General features: G+C 45.0%; 4 protein-coding genes across 4 annotated transcripts; all 4 read left to right on the forward strand.

The window, feature by feature from the left end:
• The first annotated feature begins 4376 nt into the window (after nt 1–4376).
• gdf10b (growth differentiation factor 10b) lies at nt 4377–7897 on the forward strand. The gene is made up of 3 exons (XM_084670229.1): nt 4377–4856; nt 5672–6615; nt 6733–7897. The coding sequence occupies exons 1-3, from the start codon at nt 4601–4603 to the stop codon at nt 6922–6924; spliced, it is 1392 nt and encodes a 463-aa protein (XP_084526355.1). The 5' UTR covers nt 4377–4600; the 3' UTR covers nt 6925–7897.
• Nucleotides 7898–8916: 1019 nt separating this feature from the next.
• gdf2 (growth differentiation factor 2) lies at nt 8917–11681 on the forward strand. The gene is made up of 2 exons (XM_084670370.1): nt 8917–9351; nt 9731–11681. The coding sequence occupies exons 1-2, from the start codon at nt 8991–8993 to the stop codon at nt 10753–10755; spliced, it is 1386 nt and encodes a 461-aa protein (XP_084526496.1). The 5' UTR covers nt 8917–8990; the 3' UTR covers nt 10756–11681.
• Nucleotides 11682–13025: 1344 nt separating this feature from the next.
• irbpl (interphotoreceptor retinoid-binding protein like) lies at nt 13026–15848 on the forward strand. Its single transcript, XM_084670727.1, has one exon. It carries the CDS (start codon nt 13026–13028, stop codon nt 15801–15803), a length of 2778 nt encoding a protein of 925 aa, XP_084526853.1. The 3' UTR covers nt 15804–15848.
• Nucleotides 15849–17618: 1770 nt separating this feature from the next.
• rbp3 (retinol binding protein 3) lies at nt 17619–19961 on the forward strand. The gene is made up of 4 exons (XM_084670728.1): nt 17619–18812; nt 18982–19172; nt 19370–19512; nt 19633–19961. The coding sequence occupies exons 1-4, from the start codon at nt 17619–17621 to the stop codon at nt 19956–19958; spliced, it is 1854 nt and encodes a 617-aa protein (XP_084526854.1). The 3' UTR covers nt 19959–19961.
• The last annotated feature ends 634 nt before the right edge of the window (nt 19962–20595 follow it).

Genomic DNA, 20595 nt, shown 5'->3' on the forward strand with positions numbered 1-20595 from the left:
AACCATGTGAGATTTAAGGGTCAGGTGACATTGAAAAAATGAAAATATTGCTATCACTGTCTGTTGTTTCTACCACAACACTGTGGTGACACGGAACAGAAGCTGAATGAACAGTCCCAGCCAGTGGGTGTAACGCCTGAGACAGAGACTCCCTCATCCCTCCATCCTGAGGGGAACTAATGGTGAGTGACAGGGAGGCAGAGATGAAAGCTGGCCTGGTGCAGAATAGAGGGGGTGCGATGAGGGGGTGGCATGTCGAGTGGGGTGCAGGAGCTCATATCAAACATGACTGCCAGAGGGAAACCACCTTAGTTAGGATTGGATGGACTGGATGCAGTTGGAGCTGAACTCTCAACTTCTCTTCTCATTACCTTTGCTTTTTTGTTTTCTCTGTTGCATATTGTCTTCTTTCTCTCTCTCTCTCTCTCTCTCTCTCTCTCTCTCTCTCTCTCTCTCTCTCTCTCTCTCTCTATCTTCCCCCACTAATGATTCCCTCAGTGCTTAGTTGTCTGATAAATACAACAGATTTTAGACAACTCATCACAGTGATGGGCCATGTTTACGTAGACAGTCTTTGACAGAGATCAGGATCCTTTTACGTAAACCCCAGAATTCCTTAATCAAGCGTTCCTGTATGGATGCATGAAAAGAAACCATTTATAGACATGAAAAAGGGCCCATTTTGGCAGACTTTAGGTGTGAGGGCCAAGGAAAACAGTTTTGCTGGGCCAAAAAACTCTTGTCTGCAACACGTGAAGCTAATTCCATTCTTTCTCTCATGAAAAGAGATGAGAAAAACTGCCAAAACTTGCTGGTAGCTAACATACCGTGTCCACATGCATGTGTGACTGAGGCATAGACATAATGTATCACTGGGGATGAATGTAGGGCTTAAGGGCAAATCTCATCACTGTTGCACTGGGGCCAAAGGCAAGTAAGGAGTGAATTACACACTGTTGGGGGGGGGAAAGAGAGAGTGTGAAAGAAATAGAAAGAGAGAGAGAGAGAATGTCAGAGAGAGAGAGAGAGAGAGAGAGAGAAAGAGAGAGAGAGAGAGAGAGAGAGAGAGAGAGAGAGAGAGAGAGAGAGAGAGAGAGAGAGAGAGAGAGAGAGAGAGAGAGAGAGAGAGAGAGAGTTTGGTTGATGCCATCACTCCATTTGGTGCATTAATGTGGAGTGTAATGGTCTTGCTGACTGAGGGATGATGAAAAAACTACACTTCCTGTTTCGGGAGCTCTTAATGTGATTGATAACAGTGAGGATGGAAGACAACGCTCTATGGCCAATCAGGCTTTCCCCATGTCATCGCAGGCATAAACAAAGATAGGCCAGACTGACTGTTATTGTGACCCCCCGCCCCCTCCTCTCCAACCCCAGCCAGAAGTAGATACAGATGGATTTTAGAAACCAGCTGCTGCCTGGAGCCGGCCTCACCCCCCGTCGTCCAAACAGAAGCCTAACATGTGTATAATGGCTGTAACAAAATACCACCATCCATTCATCATAACTGACGACCACATCAAACTTGCTTAGTCTTTGGATGCACATCTGAGAAGATGAATTAGCAACACAATTAACCCCAACTGCCTTTTGCGTGACGAAAACAACGCAAAGCTTTAGGAGAGTGATACTCATGACTTAACGACAGTTTGAAAATAATATGAGGTACGAGAGGAGGACATTCCTTCCAGTAAATTGATCGTATGGATGTAAAAGTGTGTCAAAATTAAATTGAAATGTACAGTTACAGTTACTGTAACTCAGTTACTGTAACTGTTCTGAAGACAAGACCAAACCACTGGTTTCTCTCTCTCCCAAAGCACTCTGGGATTTCCCCGACACCTTAAAAAAAACATTACCATTAAAACAAAAGATACCTCACGTCATCTCTCCCCACGGAGATGTTGGGCAACACAGCTTAGGCCTAATTGAGGGCTTCTGAAGAGAGAAATCCAGTAATGGCACTCCAAACTGTCCGTCTAATTGGGACACTTGAGGTGGTAAAAGCGTCTGAGGCTGAGGAGAGATTCATCATGTTGATTGTTGGCCCTGAACCTGCCCTGTGCGTGGGGTTATGGTTTTGGTTGTTGCAGATGCTAGTGGGTCTCCTGAGAGCGAACTTAACCGCTAGACTCATTCTGCTGGGACCCGCTCGTTACCTCTGGAAGCGAAGCCCATATCTGAACTCTGGTGATAAATGACTCAGATCTGCTGTGCTCTGGCAGTCTGTGGCACAGGGTCAAGCCGTCAGTGCATTTTTGAGACTGAGAAGAGAAACCTGGCGAGATGACACTGGGTCTGTGGAACACGAACACATTCACACACGCACAGACACACACACACACATACAAAAATGGAGATGATTCTGTCAGCAAGCTTCCCAGGTGAGGGATGGGTAAACGAAGCCAGCCTCACTTCAACCTCCATTTTCTTTTTTTGACTTATAAACCCTAACAATTTTCAAAGATTTGCACTCGTAAATTTGTCACAAACAGCTTAACTTTTCCAGGAGGCGTTCCATCTTCTGTTGGCATTGGACACCATGCTGTATGTTAATTCCTGAGACATCCGGATATCTCTAGGAAAAGGAAGGAGAGAGCAAGAAGGAGAGAAAGAAGGAGAGAGAAAGGCTTGAGAGGGACAACAGAGAACGAGAGAGAGTGTGAAAGCGAGAGTAGGGGGGTTCTTTCTGTGTTTCTCTACAGCAGTCAGTTGTCAGAGGGACATTGATGTGAGCTGAACTAACTCTCTGTGTGTGTCCATGAGGGTGGTATGGCAGAGGACCCAGACTGTGGGGGAGGACTGTGAGATCACACACCAGCAGTCTGGCAACGTTCAGATGGAGTGAGGGTTTCATGGTCCTACTCCTCCTCCAACAACGACGATAGACAGACAGACATCCATGACTAAATCTGTCAGACTGTTTTTTTTTGTGTGTGTGTTTTTTTTTGTTGCTGCAGCCAGCTGTAAGAAAACAAGTGGAAGTGGGGATGAGGAAGGAGGTAGGAGGATGGGGAAGAAGTGAGGGAGGAGGATGGGGTGAAAGCCAAAAGCAACATGGCAGACTCGGCTTACTGTCTTTCAGCCTTCTCTTGATGATGAGGACCCCAGGCAAATATTCCTTGAATGAGAGCATATTTCAGCCCCAACCTCATCTTTCTAACAGAGGTGCTTCGTGCATGATGTCATAGAGGATAAGATATAGTAAATGGGTCTCACTGTGCGTGAATGAGGACAATGTCTGGTTCTGTTGCACCGATTACAAACGCAGGGTTTCTGTGAATACAATGAGCTGAATGATTAATATGGCCTGAGGTAGCTTATTGGATGGACCGACAACAGTGACTGATTCATGTGGAGAGTCACTGAAAGTTAGGTTGAATGAGATGCCTTAACTTGGAGCTGCGTACTGATTTCTGATCATATTGGCGTTGATTGATACACAGAATCATTATTAATTATGAAGCACAAATAATTAAGCTGCAAGAATGATATTGGGAATAACCAAAAATAAGCTGAATGACAACTAAGAGCCTTTTTTAGCTAATAACACTCATCTAACACAGGAGTCTTTCTGTCAGGAAGAACAGCTCCTTGATCATATGATGATAGCTGATACCATCTTGTCCTGCTTTGTAGAGAGAGATAACATTATGGCAGACCAACGTCTCAGTGAGTAGATAGCCAATGGTCAAAGCCAGTCTGATCTCTGATGTAGGACACGATACAAAAGTGTCATGGTGTGAAAGAGCTCCAGTGATGGTTGTTGAGGCCAAGAGAAGGCATTTTAATAAGCGTCTGACCTCCAGCAGGCCCTGGTAACTTGTCTGTCGCCACCTCCATGACAGGGCAGCCATTGTTCTACTGACTAGGGCCCAACCTGTTGGGAGGCTGGTAAGGGACCATAAAGGTGTAGCTCAATCCTGAATCAGGAACATGGAGAGTGAAATACAATGAATCATTGAAAGCACTTTGTAATTAATTGTGCCATGCCCATAGAATTTTTTTTGTGCCATGCCCATAGAATTTTTTTTTTTAACAAATTGTACCAAATACAATCTATTCTAAAATAATAATTTAAACTAATTGAATTTCGCTTATTAAATTACAGTCACTCATATAGAGATTCTAAAGTCAAAATTCAAAATATAAAAATGACTTAACTGACCATGTCAATTTACAATATTGACGTGAAGTTGTTCAGACATTCAAAGTTACTCACGGTTAGTCATGCCCATTGGCGCACAGCAGAATTGTATCATTCTAGTGGGAGAACTTTGCAGTTCTCTCGTTGGCTGATTGCTCCTGGCGTCACCATCTGTCATGGCTATAGTAGACAACCTCCAGCAGTAAGCAGAGTCAAGTGTAGACTGTAAACTCTGAATGTCTCTGTCTATAGTTTGAGGATTAACTCTGAAAACGCGCCCTGTCTTTCCTTGATAAGACGGGTCATCACGTGCAAACGATCCATCGCATTCTGCACTGGACATTTCGTGAAAGCACATGACTTTGTATCCGCTTTAGGTTGTATATGCAACATTGCTAAATTTTGTTAAATAAAACAAAAATTTGATGGACTAAGACATATTTGCATTTAAAAATGAAGAAGACGTTTTTAAATCTTGTGCGTTTTTTATTAATTTTGGACAGTCTTTGCAGAGTTGCATCGGAAGCCTTTTCTGACATTAAGCAGCAGGACAGCGATGTCCTAGGAAGTACCGATCATACCTTTGCGCACGAGAGTACACACCGGGACACGGTCTCCATCAGCATGTTCAAAGTCTATGAAAAGTACAGTAAGGAACCTCACCGTAAGAGAGACGGAAACACCGTTCGAGGTTTCAAAGCTGTCCCGGGTGAGTATTTCCCATGTTTAGAATGTATTGCGCAGCAGTGCATATAATGAAATACGCAGTGACAAAAGAGACGCACAAAATCTGTGTGTGGGTGCCACCTCAACTCAAGAGTTGCAAGAGTTGCTGTTAGGATTGTTGCAACACGGATCTTAAGGTCAGTAAATGGTCATAATCCATATCTCAAAATAAATATCCTTATACAGCTCAATGTTTTTGCAAAATATCACTGAACAGTAAGGTGTTCATGATAACTCCACAGTTATACTTTATCGTGGTCTTCAAATACACAAACTGGAACGCAGTGTGGAACATCACTGATCTAAGTGTGAGGCAGAAGAGGCTATTATCACACCCTGACAGCCTTAGAGAGGCTCATGGAAAATTCTCAGAGGAGCACTCTCCGCTAAGCATTTCCATATGGCTCACATCCAGTGTGATGCAATGTTTACCTTTCAAACTGTAGGTGAATTCCAGGTTAAAAGAATAGTCTGTTTTTAGATTCAAGGTTGGATTGTACAAAGGGGCCAAAGTACCTGTACATGAATGTTAAGTCCCATCAACAATCCATTCATTGTGGTTGAAATATTGAAATTATTGAGGCCAAAGTTGTGCTTTTTCTGTGGGTAAATATGAATTAACGGGATGAAGGTATCAATAAGAAAGGACTAAAGCATTTTAAAGCAGAAACAATTTACAAGCTGGAAGTTTACTGCTAAGAAAGAGTGTTTCATGATAAAGTACTAGGATTGTTATCATCTTTTGTAATTACTATTATGTATTTTTTTCTATTCTTATTTTATCCTTTCCTTTTACAGGAGACTGTAAGGCTTCCTCCTGTTTCCAGTTCAATCTGTCTTCCATCCCAGACTCTGAGCGAATCCTATCCGCCAGCGTTCACTTCCTGGTTCAGCGTCCTCGTTCTCGACCCGGGGTTTGCAGGCATTCTCGGAAGCTGTCCTGCCGCCTCCAACACCTCCAGAGCTCAGCTCCACCTTCCCAGCTTCTGTTCAGAGGAACGTCCCCCAACTCGGCCTTCCCTTCCCTGCTGGGAAACCTCACCTTGCCTCCCCTCCGGAAGAGTGCCTGGCAGACAAGGGATGTTACAGCGGTGATCAAGCATGCCAGGGTTCTTAGCGAGCTCCTCATCACTGCAGAATTGGATCTGGGAGTGAAGCACCATCAACAACAGAGGCTCCACCACCAGAATCACCCAGAGCGCCACCCTCAAGCCAACCTTCCCTACATGCTGGTCTACACGGACGACCTGACAATAGACGAACCCAACAGTGTGGCCATGACCTTACAGAGGTACGGTCCTTTCCCTGTTGGGGAGGAACCCACACGACCCCCCAATGCCTCCCCCCCGGCTTCCCCCTCCAGGGTGAGGAGAAACGTGCCAGAACAGGACATGCAGCTCCAGACCAACCACCTTCCTGAGGTGCACTACAACACTCTGAAGAACCACGAGCTCTGGCAAAGCACATACTTTGCCCCCAAAGCCAAGCCATCGACAGTCAAAGATGGCCGCCACAAGCTAAACCTGGAGGGCAGTGAGGCGCTGAGTAAGCCTCAGGTGCTGAGCTTTGACGAGAGAACCATGAAGAAGGCCAGAAGGAGGCAGTGGAGTGAGCCCAGAGCCTGTTCTAGAAGGTACCTCAGAGTCGATTTTGCAGACATCGGCTGGAGCGAGTGGGTGCTGGCTCCCAAAGCTTTTGATGCCTTCTACTGTGCAGGCATCTGTGGGTTCCCCATCCCTAAGGTGAGTGAAAGTTGGTTGAAGGCCTGTCATTTTGTACTTGTGTGCCATTTTTTACGTTTATTTTACACATCTAAATGTGAAAAAACTGTTTTTATAAAGTTCCTTTTCCTCCTCCAGGTTGTGCGTCCTTCTAACCACGCTACGATCCAGAGCATTGTCCGGGCGGTGGGCATAGTGCCTGGGGTTCCAGAACCCTGCTGTGTCCCGGACAAGATGAGCCCACTAAGTGTTCTCTTCCTGGACCCAGACAAGAACATGGTCCTGAAGGTCTACCCAGGCATGTCTGTGGACACCTGTGCCTGCCGGTAAAAGGACTGCCACAAAACGGACTTCGGAAACGTTATTTATAAAGTCACAAAAGAAATACAGAAAAGCAGACATTTTTGGATGAGAGACGGAAGTGGATCATATACTCATGGAGAGGAATGTAGGTGAGGATTGGAACAATGATCCATATAACATGAAGATATACTCAGACACTCAATGGGACAGCTGCAGGGATGTTTTGGTTTTTCTGGGTGGACTCCCAAAAGGACTACTGTCCCATTTGGAGACTCAATGAGTTTTTTCTCTCTTTCTTATAGCTCAGATAATGGACTCCATAGTATAATACACAATTGAACTATTGGATTCAAGTGGGCTTTGGTTTGAGCAGTGCCCATTAAGTAATGCGTGCCCAGTCCAGTACTGAAAACACTTATGTAAATAGTAATGCTACTAATACAACTAAATGAGACATACAGTATATTTGTACATTATGTGTTTTGATGTATGAATTAAGTTAAGCCAGTACAGTAGTTTAATGCTGTGTTCAGTAGTGTTGTAGTTGATGCATGAGAGAAACTATGTAGAATATAGTGTACTATATATGTACTTTGATTACATGATTTATATTATATAACTCACTGTACAATACAGATGTGATTACTTTAGCTAAGCATTTTAAAGGGAAATGTATTTCACATATGCTCAACGATGGAGACAAAAGTTATATGAGACCATACTGCCCTCTACTGTTTGGAAGGGAAAAGCCGTCTGAAATGACATTCACAGATTTATGGTTTGATGTGACCACCAAATGTGATTGTTTGACACCACATTATAACTGTGCATTTAGGGTCTGTACTGTATAAGCTACACAAATAGTTGTGTACAAATGATTTTGTACACAACAAATGACAATTTGTTTTGAAAAATATATATATAATGACAATTTTAAATGGTAATAAACCGAAATGTACAGTTGATGCATTTAAGTCCATTTCAGATATTGTTTGTTCATTAAAAGGTTAATTAAACAATATTTTACTCTTTGTTTTCTGTTTGGCTTCCTTGAAAAGGAAAGTCCTTAGGTGTCTTCACTTGTCTGTCATTAATTTCTCAATCCAGTTCTTTAATTGTGTCCTTTCTCAAAGAGACACTGTTTCTCTCATCTATTGAAATGTAAACCTAAAGAATATTCTTCTCTCTCTTTACATGCCAAAATATTCCATAAAGAGTGCTTTGAGCTGACAGAATGTGCCAGAATAAAATGTTTTGTCTGAGCCCCAAGCAGGGCCAGCCAGAGAGTGACTGTGAATGAAGGAGACCACAGTGTAGTGAAATGCCAGAAGCTGGGCCAATGTCCGCTGTCACACGCTGGCCCAGGGTCGGGTCCCCCCCCCCCCCCCCCCACAGCGTCATGGAACCCCAGTACTGTGAGTGTCGACATACAGTAGTAGACCTGGCCAGTTCACAGTGACAGAGGAGGCAGTTACATGCACATGGAGGATGTTCTGTAAGTTGTCGTTAAGTACTTAATCAGTGCTATCAATTGGACCTTAGCTTCATTATAATAAAAGGATTGGTGCTCTTTTGCAAAAAATGGTTAATACAGTTTCCTATTTGGGTTTATTATTTGGGTGTAAGTTACATTCCCCATGTTTTATGTATTCGTTAGGGCATCAGCAAGCTTCCTCTGGGCTGACAGTTGACCTCTAGGGGAGGAAAGCTGAGAGTGAGTGTGTGTCTGTCAGTTTGCCTCACAGTGTCCAGTGTGTTCCTCATTATCGCTGCAACTCTGTGAAATGTTTAGAGAATATTCATTAGCAGCAAAGTCTCCAGTGATAACAGCAACCTAAAATGGAACATCAATGGTGAAGATAAGCACAGCAGTGCTACTATTTTGGTTGACATGACTGGCCTGTTTACTCTAGAGCATGGGAGCGGACCCCTGGACTGTGGCACTGGCACAGGGAATCCACATTTACACTGTTGTCGTCGCAAAGTTGCTTTAAAGCACATAGTAGTAGGGAAGAATGAAGTGAAGAAGGAAAAAAAAGACATTAAAGCCTAGGAAGTTTGCAGAGGTACTTGAAGCTCGAACGTTCTAAAAGATGCAGTGTTCTAGAACCTTCCTATTCCAAATGTGTCTGAGTTTACTGGTCTCTACTGGCTCTTGTAGATGTAAGCCTCTAAACAAGGTCATCCTGACAGAGGACCCAAAGGGATTCTTGCATTTCTCCGACCAGGACCTCATTGAGGAGGATGAGGTGGATGCGGATGCACAGTCCGAGCTGGAGAGCTTCCTGGGGACCATGAAGGAAGAGTTTCTGAGGAAGCTGAACCTGTCCGAGGTTCCTCAGGAGCACAGCAGGATCTACCCCCCTCAGTTCATGATGGAGCTGTACAACAAATACGCCTCTGATACGTCTGCCATGCCACGCTCTGATGTCATTCGCAGCTTCACCCTTCAAGGTATGTGTGTGAAAAAGCTCACTCAGGAAATAGGGGTAATATACTCTCTGTATATGTGTAGAACAAATATTTGTAGTCAGAGGAAGGTACAGGCGGGCAGAGAGAAATTGATGTTCAGGCTAGGTTTTTTTCTCTGCTGTCTCAACACTATGTTAACACGGTCAACATTGTATGATACTGTGTGTGTAGAAAAAATACAAACCCGGGACCTTTTACAGAATGGCCACTGATACCAGGTTGTTATTGACTTGTGTGTGACATGTCACACAAGTCAATAACCTCCTGGTTTCTTCTTCTGTGGTCTTTTATGGAACATAATCTACAATCTACCTAAAGGTGTATCATTGCCAAACCACCTGACTGTTTGAAATTTCAACAGATCTCTGTCACTCAGAGAGAAACGGCTCCAGGTCCAAACACAGGCTCCTGTTCAACGTGACGGTCCCTGAGCACGAGGAGGTCACCATGGCCGAGCTGCGTCTCTTCACCCTGCCGGAGGAGAGGTCCTCTACCGGGGTGGGGGGCACCATCAGGGTCTACGAGCTGGATCACACTGGCAGCAAACCCACACCTTTACTCCTGGATGGGAGGGAGGTCATGGGATCACATCCCTCATGGGAAGCGTTTGACGTGACCCATGCGATACAGTGTTGGTCTGGCCGAGGTAGAGGCGGTGGGGTCGGTGCGTTCGAGGTGGTGGTGGATCAATGGGAAGGTGGCCGGACATTCAGTGACAGTGGTGATGGCGCGGCGGCCGAGGGTCTGGACGTGAGCGTGGCCGTTGGGATCAACACCTCCGCAGCTGTCCTGGTCTTCTCGGACGACCTGGGGAGCAGGAGGAGGGAGGCGAGGAAGGAGCTGACGGAGATGATCCTCCGTGAGGAGGATACCGTCCTGTCGTCTGGCAGCTCTCCTCAGAACGAAGATGACGAAAACATCGATGACAACAACAACAACAGCATCGACGACGATGGGAACAACACCCCCGCTGCCGACGACGAGGACGACCACGGCAGCGCCGGCGTCCTCAGCCGTGTGGACCTCCACCCGCGGAGGAGGCGCCGCAGGAGGAGAAGGCAGGTGGAGAGCAGCTACTGCCGACGCACCTCCATGCGGGTCAACTTCAAAGACATCGGGTGGGATAAGTGGATCGTGGCGCCGCCAGAGTACGACGCCTTTGAGTGTCGTGGCGTGTGTTTCTTCCCGCTGACAAGTGACATGACCCCCTCGAAACACGCCCTGATCCAGACCCTGGTAAACCTTCGCAACCCCAAGAAGGCCAACATGGCATGCTGTGTTCCCACCAAACTGGACCCCATTACAGTCATGTACCAGGAGAAGGGCATTATAACTGTGCGACACCTGTATGAAGAGATGAAGGTGGCTGCGTGTGGGTGCAGGTAGTCAGAGGGCTAAATATACAGTGGTGGTGGTGGTGGTGGTGGAGTCTCTCCTGGTTGTAAATCTGTACATTCCTATTGTATTTTGGTCTCATCCAAATGTAGGTGTATGTTCCATCAACGCACATTTTGTCTTATTTTAGCAGTGAAGCCTATGATAACTTTTGTCTATGTTTTGGATTGTTATGATCATATGAAATAGATAATTGGATTGTGTGTATTGTTATGTATTATTAAACAAAGATTTATTTAAGATTATTCTAGACTCTGTCATCATTATAGTCTTGCATATGTTTATGATGTCAGATAAAACGATTGTACATAATAATGTTGTAACTTATCAGTTGTCACTTGTTTATGTTTGTTTCAGTCATAGAAGATGAATGTTTGATTTGACATTAACTTTATACCTTTTTGAAAGATTGAAATGATAATACTATGACTGTTGTGCTGAGAGCACACCATACAGAAACATTTAAACTTCTATTTTCATAGAAATTTACGTGTAAGTATGTATAAGTATGTAAGTATAAGTGTACTTTCACAGTGTACGTGTGAGTATATAAGTGTAAAGGTATTGTAAGAGGATGGATACAGTATGAATTTGAGTGTACGGTATACTTTTTCTATAAAGCAAAGAATAACATCAAAAACCTTTGTGCATTATTTTCTTTTATTTTCCATAACTTTGAACTGAAATGCACTGTAGCTGGAAGGGCTTCATCAAAACACAAATTCTGTTGCATTTACAGTAGTATGTTTTACGATGACAGATTAGTCAACAATGTATTTTAATCACAGTTAACTACTCTTTCCCGTCTGGACAAAGCCTTTGTTAACCATTAGGGGATGACATTTACAATTACATCACTATATCGTGTCAGAGACTAATATAACCTTGTCTTTATTTACCACTTGTTGTATTAAAATAAGACGTGCACTGTTTGATTTTAGCCTTGTTGCTCTCCTCTGCCCCAATTGGATTCCTTCCCTAGCTGATCCCCTCCTCTGTACGCCACAGAACTGACGCAGTGAACAATGGACCTGGACTGGTCTTAAACACAGACTCTTGGTTGTGATTGGCCCCTACAAATCGGCAGAGGGGATTATGTAAGACTGTAGGGGTATTAGAACTTTAGGTAGATTATCCGTCCAATGTCCAGTATTAGCATTGAGGAGAAGTGTGTATGTTAGTTGTGTAATACCCTGTTGAATGACTTCAGTTGGGTTGTACTTCTCAGCCAAGTTCATGTACAGAGAAAGTGTGGCCAGTCACCAATATTTTCAACTGGTGATATGACATAAAAACAAATCTATAGAAAACTGCAACTTCAAATGTTCCCTTCTTAGAGTTGAAATTGACCCTTCAATGAACTATTTGAACAGGAATGAAAATAGAAAATCAAAGACATTTAAGACAACAAGCTAAAAGCAGTTTTTTTGAATAGCTGCAGGGAAGAGGATCCTTTGAAAATGGCATCAGCTTCATCTTCATGTTTATCACCAGCTGCTATGTCTTCTGTTCCTTTTTCATTTCCTCTCATCCTGTGTGTTTTAAGACGGCTTACCACGTGTAGCCCGCACAAACTGTGTAATCATGTCATCCTCTGCTGTGCTGTGTGACCCAGACATGACCTCCCAAAGCCTAACCCTGTCCTCCGCTCCCCACCTGGCCTGGTTTGGGTCTGGCTTGTGCTGACCTGCTGCAGGTCTGACATAAGTGAATTGGACTTTCACTTCCCGGTTTTCGCAATGATAAGGGGATTTGTCTTTGGAACTAAACCAGATTTACTTTCCCATGCAAGTAACTGAAGCACTGAAACATTGAAAGTGTTTGCTGTGCACAACATTTTTGAACATGTGAACTTTGTAATTTATTTAGACTTTTAATCCCATTATATGAAATGCTGATTATCATTCTGGATCCGGAAAACAAAATTCTGATGAACTTCACACAAACATTTGTTTTACAGTGAGGTTCTTTATGAAACGGATGGCCCACAGTAAAAGTTAAAAAGATATGATCAGATGAGCCTGCATAGAACACCTCAAATACCAGACAATATCTCCAGTTGTGATTTTATTTTAAGCCGATGCACCGCAGATAATGCGATTAAGGGTTTATTGGGGACAAAAGCCTCTTAAGTCCATGTTGTTGTCCAAAAACCTGGCAGAGAAAACATTCCCTCCCAGTAAAGCACTGTCCCTCCAAATAGATGAACCAAATGCTGATAAATAGATGAAACATTCTCTGTCTCAACACCAGTAACGATCATGATGGCAGGAGTTCCACTCACACCAACGATTCTTTTGGTGGTTCTTTGTCACATTCTAGGTGCCAATTCTTCATTCCAGCCTGCCCTGGTTCTGGATATGGCTGAGATTCTTCTGGAAAACTACTGCTTCCCTGAGAACCTGATGGGGATGCAAGAGGCCATCCAGCAAGCTATTAAAAGCGGAGAGATCCTGCAGATCTCTGACAGAAAGACCCTGGCCGCCGTCCTGACGGTCGGAGTGCAGGGGGCGCTCAACGACCCCCGCCTCGCCGTGTCCTACGAACCCAACTTTGTCCCGGTGATGCCGCCGGTGCTGCCATCCCTCCCCATGGAGCAGCTGGTGAGGCTGGTGAGGAATTCTGTGAAGCTGGAGCTGCTGGAGAACAACGTGGGTTACCTGAGGATCGACCGGATCATCGGGGAGGAGACAGCGGCCAAGCTGGGCCCATTGCTGAGGGACAACATCTGGAACAAAGTGGCACATGCCTCCTCCCTGATCTTTGACCTCCGCTTCAGCACGGCTGGAGAACAGTCTGGAGTTCCCTTCATCATCTCCTTCTTCTCTGACCCAGGGCCCACCGTCCACATAGATACCATATTTGACAGACCCTCCAACACCACCGAGGAGCAGTGGACCATGCCATCCATCTTGGGAGAAAGGTTCGGCAAGAAAAAGGACCTGATCATCTTGACCAGCAAGCGAACCATGGGGGCGTCTGAAGCAGTGGCCTACACTCTGAAGCACATGAAGAGGGCAATCGTTGTGGGGGAGCGGTCGGCCGGAGGCTCGGTAAAAGTGCAGAAGATCAGGATTGGAGATTCAGGGTTCTACATCACAGTTCCTGTTGCCAGGTCAGTCAACCCAATCACTGGGCAGAGTTGGGAGGTGAGTGGCGTGTCACCGTCAGTTAATGTAATCGCTAAAGAAGCCGTGGCAAACGCAATATCCCTATTGGCTGTCAGGAGTACCATTCCGAAGGCAGTCCAGACCATATCTGATATTATCGGAAGGTTCTACTCCTTCACAGACAGGGTTCCGACTCTCCTCCACCATCTCGCCTCCTCTGACTTCTTCTCCGTTGTCTCAGAGGAAGACCTGGCAGCCAAACTCAACCACGAGCTGCAGTCCGTTTGTGAGGACCCTCGGCTGATCATCAAGCTGTCCCAGGACCATCCAGTCATCATTGAGGAGGACTTTGAAGCCGAGAAGGTTCCAGATGACCCGGAGTTCCTGAAGAACCTGGTGGATACTGTTTTCAAAGTACAGATTCTACCCGGTAACACTGGTTACCTGAGTTTTGATAAGTTCGGCGAGGTGTCTGTAATGGATAAACTTGCAGAAGAAATTGCCAATAAGGTATATGAGCCCCTGAAAGACACTGAGAACCTGATAATAGACCTGCGCTACAACACAGGAGGGCCTTCAGCTTCACTCCCCATCCTTCTTTCCTTCCTCCAAGACGAATCACAAAAACGCCACTTCTTCACGATTTACGACAGGATACAGAACGTCACCACAGAGTACCACACCTTGGCTGGTTTCACAGGCCCAGTCTATGGCTCCAAGCGAGGGGTGTACGTTCTGACCAGCTACTACACCGCCAGTGCTGGGGAGGAGTTTGCCTATCTGATGCAGTCTCTTCACCGTGGCACCGTTATCGGAGAGATCACCTCAGGGACTCTGATGCACTCCAAGTCGTTCCAGGTTGAAGACACAGACATTGTTATAACTGTCCCTTTTGTGAACTTCATAGACAACAGTGGAGAGTGCTGGCTGGGGGGAGGGGTTGTGCCTGATGCCATAGTGTTAGCTGAGGATGCTGTGGAAAATGCTCATGAGATCATAGAGTTCCACAAAGGGGTCAGAACCCTGGTGGAGGAAACAGGCCAGCTGCTGGAGATTCACTACGCAATCCCAGAGGTCGCTCTTAAGGTCAGTAAGGTTCTGTTGGCCAAGTGGGCTGAGGGGTCATACAGAGCGGTGGTGGATTACGAATCTCTCGCCTCGCAACTGACCTCTGACCTCCAGGAGACGTCGGGTGACCACCGCCTCCACATTTTCTACTGCGACATTGAGCCTGAGTCGCTCCACGAGGTGCCCAAAATCCCCACCGTCGAGGAGGTGGGCTACATCATCGACGCACTGTTCAAGAGCGAGGTGTTGCCAGGGAACGTGGGATACTTACGGTTTGACATGATGGTAGACGTGGACGTTGTCAAAGCCATCGGCCCCCAGCTCATCAAACTGATCTGGAGCAAACTGGTGAACACTGATACATTGATAATTGACATGAGGTACAATACAGGCGGCTACCCCACTGCCATCCCACTGCTGTGCACCTACTTCTTTGACGCTGCACCTCTCAGGCACCTCTACACTGTCTTTGACCGCTCAACCACCACCATGACTGAGATCATGACCCTGCCAGAGGTCATGGGTCAACGGTACGGCTCTTCCAAAGACATCTACATCCTGACTAGTCACATGACTGGCTCGGCCGCTGAGGCCTTCACCAGGACCATAAAGGATCTGGACAGGGCCACGGTGGTCGGAGAGCCCACCGTCGGGGGTTCAGTCTCCAGTGGGACGTATCGGATCGCGGACAGTATCCTGTACGCTTCGGTCCCTAACCAGCTGGTCCTGAGTGCCGTCACAGGGAAGGTGTGGAGTGTGTCTGGAGTGGAGCCTCATGTGGTAGCCCAAGCAACTGATGCCCTGGCTGTGGCCCAGAGGATCATCGCGGCCAGGCTGGTGAAGAGAGAACAGGGGACATAGATACTGTTTGTGGGTTTGTCTTTGGATTGTACGGTTCATGTGTAGTTGGTCATTTAGATGGTAATCAATGTTTGTTTTCCGATGGAGACTCAATTACGATTTTAATAATTTCCCTGAAAATAAATGCTTTAAATGTAATGCTAGAATCCAACTGACTACATAACACAATTATCAAAGAAACATACAACATAATTACATAACAAATAGTGGATTGCACATTATGAGGAATTTGGTCACCTAAAGAAAACCTCAGTTTTACACCAAAAATGTATCCCTTGTGACTGCAGGACGGATGGAGATTAATTGAGTTGCCTTTACAGAATTACCAATAGCTATATGTTATTTTGTGTGCATTATTTGATTTGGTTAATTAATAAACCAATTTGATTAATTATTTCTGTTCCATGTACTATTTAATATATCTATGTTTGTGTATTAGGTGGAATTAGTAGCCAGGCCAATGTGATTTTTTTTTACAAAAGTTCAAACATGTCTATTATTCAGTGAGTTACACATTGATTTAATTGTTTTGAATACTTTTGTGAAATGAATGTCTTACGTTATGTTAATTTGTTATGTGTTCTGTGTCTGGAGGAAATTCACTATCAAGACAAACAACAGTCAGTAGAGGGAGCAATTCCCACATAAATCTAAAATTCCAACCATTGAGTTGTTTTACTTCATAAGACAGGCCCTCTTTGACTTGGAAAATTGAATGGATGGAAAATCACTGATCCAACTTAACAGTGTGTAAAAGCATATACTTTCACCTAGCTTGGATATGACATAAAAGAGAGTCAGGACGTATTTTAGAAGACTTTAATCTTTTAGGTATTTAAGTAGTTGAAGTTAGTCAGAACAAGTGTTGGTGAAACAGTGGCAAGACCTCTGTATACTTCTCAAATGGTGTAAAGTTATTGTTGTAATGAATTTGTTTGCCACTATGTTTATTTTTTTAAATATATATAATTGAACATAAAATAATTAAAATAATTATGTCAAATAAAACTGCAATGTAAATCTAGTGGTCAACCAATGTTGCTCCGTGTGTGGGAGAAGGAAAGTGCTTATGTGAGCTGTGGGAGTAATGCTGACTGGGACTTAGCATACCACACTGTGAAGGCTAGTTTGTAGTCTGATAAGTGGAATACAGAGCTCAGCAACCATAAGCATTCTTAGTTTTGAAAAAGGTCAATCCCTCAATAGGTAAAACCTTGTTGAAATACACTTTCCAGCTTATAGGTCACAGTTTACAGCTTTTACATCCGTAAATCTAACATTCTGTACAGTCCACCAAACCCAATGAACCATGCTCATTGTCAGACCCATATAGATGTCTCAACTGCATATTCATATGTACTACACTATATGTACTACTATGTTCATATGTATTCATATGTACTACATCAATCACATTCAAATCTTATGAAAATACTCAAAACACCTTATTTGACAAAAATAACTACGTATTTGTGAAACCTTATAAGCTCCAAGTATAATAGCCTAATCTTTTCAGATATATTTTCTATGTAGAACGTCACCTCACTCAAATATAAACACCAGTTTATATTTAACGTATACATCTTGGAAAACATGTTGCACCTAATTTGGCTAACTTGTTATTGTGCTTACAAAAGCACTCAGGATAATGCGATTAGGGATTTATTGTGAGGAAAATCCTCTTATGCGTGTGTTAACAGAAACCTTCCAGTGGATACAATCTCAGTTGACAGAGGACCTCTTTGCAGACGGAGGTACAACTGCTAAAAGAACTTCCAACTGTGGGTTTCATCTGTGGTCTCGAACCCGGACACGATGGCAAGAGCTCTCCTCCTGGTCGTCTCCCTGGCTGTCCTGGGCAATGTCTTCATCACCCAGGCTGCTTTCGCCCCCAGCCTGATTGTGGACATGGCCAAGATCCTCATGGACAACTACTGCTCCCCTGAAAAACTCACTGGGATGCAGGAAGCAATCGATGCAGCCAGCAGCAACACAGAGATCCTCAGCATCCCGGATCCAGAGACCCTGGCCAACGTGCTCACCGCCGGGGTCCAGAGCACCATTAACGACCCTCGTCTGGTGATCTCCTACGAGCCCAACTACGTCCCGGTCGCCCCTCCGCAGCTTCCTCCTCTGCCCCCGGATCAGCTGATTGCTATGCTCCAGAATTCCATCAAGTTGGAGGTGCTGGAGGGCAACATCGGCTACCTGAGGATTGACCACATTATTGGGGAGGAAATGGCTGAGAAAATCGGCCCCCTGCTCCTGGAGCTGGTCTGGAATAAGATCTTGCCCACTTCTGCTCTCATCTTCGACCTCCGCTACACCGGCAGTGGTGATCTCTCGGGGATCCCTTACATCGTGTCATATTTCACAGATTCAGAACCCCTGATTCACATCGACAGTGTTTACAACCGGGCGTCCGACACCACCACAGAGCTCTGGTCCATGCCCGCTCTCCTGGGGCAGCGCTATGGCACCAAGAAGCCCTTGGTGCTCCTCACCAGCAAGAACACTAAGGGCATTGCTGAAGATGTTGCCTACTGCCTCCAGAATCTCAAAAGGGCGACCGTTGTGGGAGAGAAAACCGCCGGAGGCTCCGTGAAGATTGACAAGATCAAGGTGGGCGACAGCGATTTCTACCTGGCCATCCCCAGTGCCAAGTCCATCAACCCAATTACTGGAAACACCTGGGAAGTCACAGGAGTGTCCCCCAACATTGAGGTCGACCCAGAAGATGCCCTCGCCAAAGCAATAGACATCATCAACCTCCGTGCCCAGATCCCTGCCATCGTTGAAGGAGCTGGAGCACTTGTGGCAGATAATTACGCATTTGAGAGCGTGGGAGCTGATGTAGCAGAGAAGTTGAATGGTATCCTGGCCAGTGGAGACTATAGCATGGTCTCCTCCAAGGAAGAACTGGAGACCAAACTCACTGCTGATCTCAAGACTTTGTCAGGGGACAAAATGCTGAAGACCACCCATAACACACCAACCCTGCCCCCAATGGTAAGGAATGAATATCTTCTGTGTCATCTTAGTCTTTGGGAAATTGTGGTATATGTATTGTAACCTACTTAATTTTCCATCAAACATCTTTAATGTAATTTATTCATGTTTTATACATGTACGTATGTGTTATATGTATGTAGCTGATTGTCATATTTGTCTGCCTTAGGACTATACTCCTGAGATGTTTATCCAGCTGATCAAGGTGTCATTCCAAACTGATGTATTTGAGAATAACATTGGCTACCTGCGCTTCGACATGTTTGGGGACTTCGAGGAGGTCCGCGCCATTGCACAAATCATCGTGGAACATGTGTGGAACAAAGTAGTCAACACTGACGGAATGATTGTTGACCTCAGGTAAAATGTTCTGTTTATAAGATGGTGTGTAAGGGGCAGGAACGGAATGGTTGTTTTTTCCATTTCGTCAAACTTATTTTAGCTAGACTTTTGTCATAAATTTCATTGGTCTAGGAGAGGTGGCATGTTATTTAGTACAGGTTGACAGGGACTATAATTTCTGTACAGAAGTAAGCGTATAAACTGTATGTTTGCAGGAACAACATTGGGGGACCGACCACAGCCATAGCAGGGTTTTGCTCCTACTTCTTTGATGCGGACAAGCAGGTCCTTCTGGATAAGTTGTACGACAGACCATCTGGCACCACCAAGGAACTTTGGACCCTGCCTGAACTTACTGGTAAGAAAACAAAGTATTTGCCCTCTTGTACTTCGCCAGACTCTGTATTCTTTAACGAGTCTCTTAAGATGACTCAGCATTGTTTTTCAGTCTCTCCTCCTTCTTCTTCACTCCCACCAGGTACGAGATACGGCACCAAGAAAAGTCTGCTCATCTTGACCAGCGGAGCCACAGCCGGCGCCGCCGAGGAGTTTGTCTACATCATGAAGAAGCACGGCCGAGCCATGATCGTTGGGGAGACCACCTCCGGCTCCTCCCACCCACCCAATACGTTCCGTGTGGGCGAGTCTGACATCTTCCTCAGCATCCCCACCGTCCACTCCGACACCACCCAGGGACCTGCCTGGGAGGGGGCCGGTATTGCCCCCCACATCCCCGTGCCTGCCGAGGCGGCCCTCGACACAGCAAAGGGTATCCTCAACAAGCACTTTGGTAGCCAGAAGTGACTCCCTAACCAGGATATTGCTGGCAGCCAAAGGGTGCCAGATTAGTTGAGTTTAGTGTGTAGGGTACAGTACAGTTCAACAGTTGTGAAATGAGTTATTCAAATTCCATGCACCTAAGCCTTTGTTGCTTTTTACTGATAATTTGTGACATATAATAATGTGATTTTAGAAGGACTGAAGGAAAGTGGAATGTTTTAAGAAGTGTGAGCTTTTACTGAGATGTGACTGTTGGTGAAGTGGTTTGAATGCCATGAACATTTGTGTTAATAATCTTTGGGGTTTTTTTGAGGCGGAACAGCTTTTCTTTTGGGCTGTTAAAAAGAACCTTTTGTGGTATTCCAACCTGGTAAACGGAAGTACAATTTTGAAGATTAGTCATAAGGTTGATTCAAATTGTTGGAAGATTTCTTGAAACAATATCGTATTGTCATGTAGTTTAATTTGGAATACATTTACAAACAAGTCTCTTGGGAAGAACTGTCTCAATTTCAGGTTGGGTTCTGTTTTCAGTGTAAGGCTAGTATTGTGTCTGTACAAAATGATGTGCCATGTACGGCAATTTGGGTTGTATCAATTCCAACAGTGGGACACAATAAATACAATGGGAACATAAAAAATCACAGTTTGAGTTTTGTCT

This window comes from Hypomesus nipponensis, chromosome 13 (assembly GCF_054491055.1).
Source record: "Hypomesus nipponensis isolate SF chromosome 13, ASM5449105v1, whole genome shotgun sequence".
Lineage (NCBI taxonomy): Eukaryota > Metazoa > Chordata > Actinopteri > Osmeriformes > Osmeridae > Hypomesus > Hypomesus nipponensis.

Bases quoted from the DNA above. Each gene is read 5' to 3' on its own strand.
- gdf10b (XM_084670229.1), top strand. From the start codon at position 4,601: ATGAAGAAGACGTTTTTAAATCTTGTGCGTTTTTTATTAATTTTGGAC. The intron at 4,857-5,671 runs GTGAGTATTTCC...TTCCTTTTACAG, and splicing joins AGGTTTCAAAGCTGTCCCGG to GAGACTGTAAGGCTTCCTCC. The intron at 6,616-6,732 runs GTGAGTGAAAGT...TTCCTCCTCCAG, and splicing joins GTGGGTTCCCCATCCCTAAG to GTTGTGCGTCCTTCTAACCA.
- gdf2 (XM_084670370.1), top strand. From the start codon at position 8,991: ATGCAGTGTTCTAGAACCTTCCTATTCCAAATGTGTCTGAGTTTACTG. The intron at 9,352-9,730 runs GTATGTGTGTGA...AAATTTCAACAG, and splicing joins TCGCAGCTTCACCCTTCAAG to ATCTCTGTCACTCAGAGAGA.
- irbpl (XM_084670727.1), top strand. From the start codon at position 13,026: ATGATGGCAGGAGTTCCACTCACACCAACGATTCTTTTGGTGGTTCTT.
- rbp3 (XM_084670728.1), top strand. From the start codon at position 17,619: ATGGCAAGAGCTCTCCTCCTGGTCGTCTCCCTGGCTGTCCTGGGCAAT. The intron at 18,813-18,981 runs GTAAGGAATGAA...TGTCTGCCTTAG, and splicing joins CACCAACCCTGCCCCCAATG to GACTATACTCCTGAGATGTT. The intron at 19,173-19,369 runs GTAAAATGTTCT...GTATGTTTGCAG, and splicing joins GGAATGATTGTTGACCTCAG to GAACAACATTGGGGGACCGA.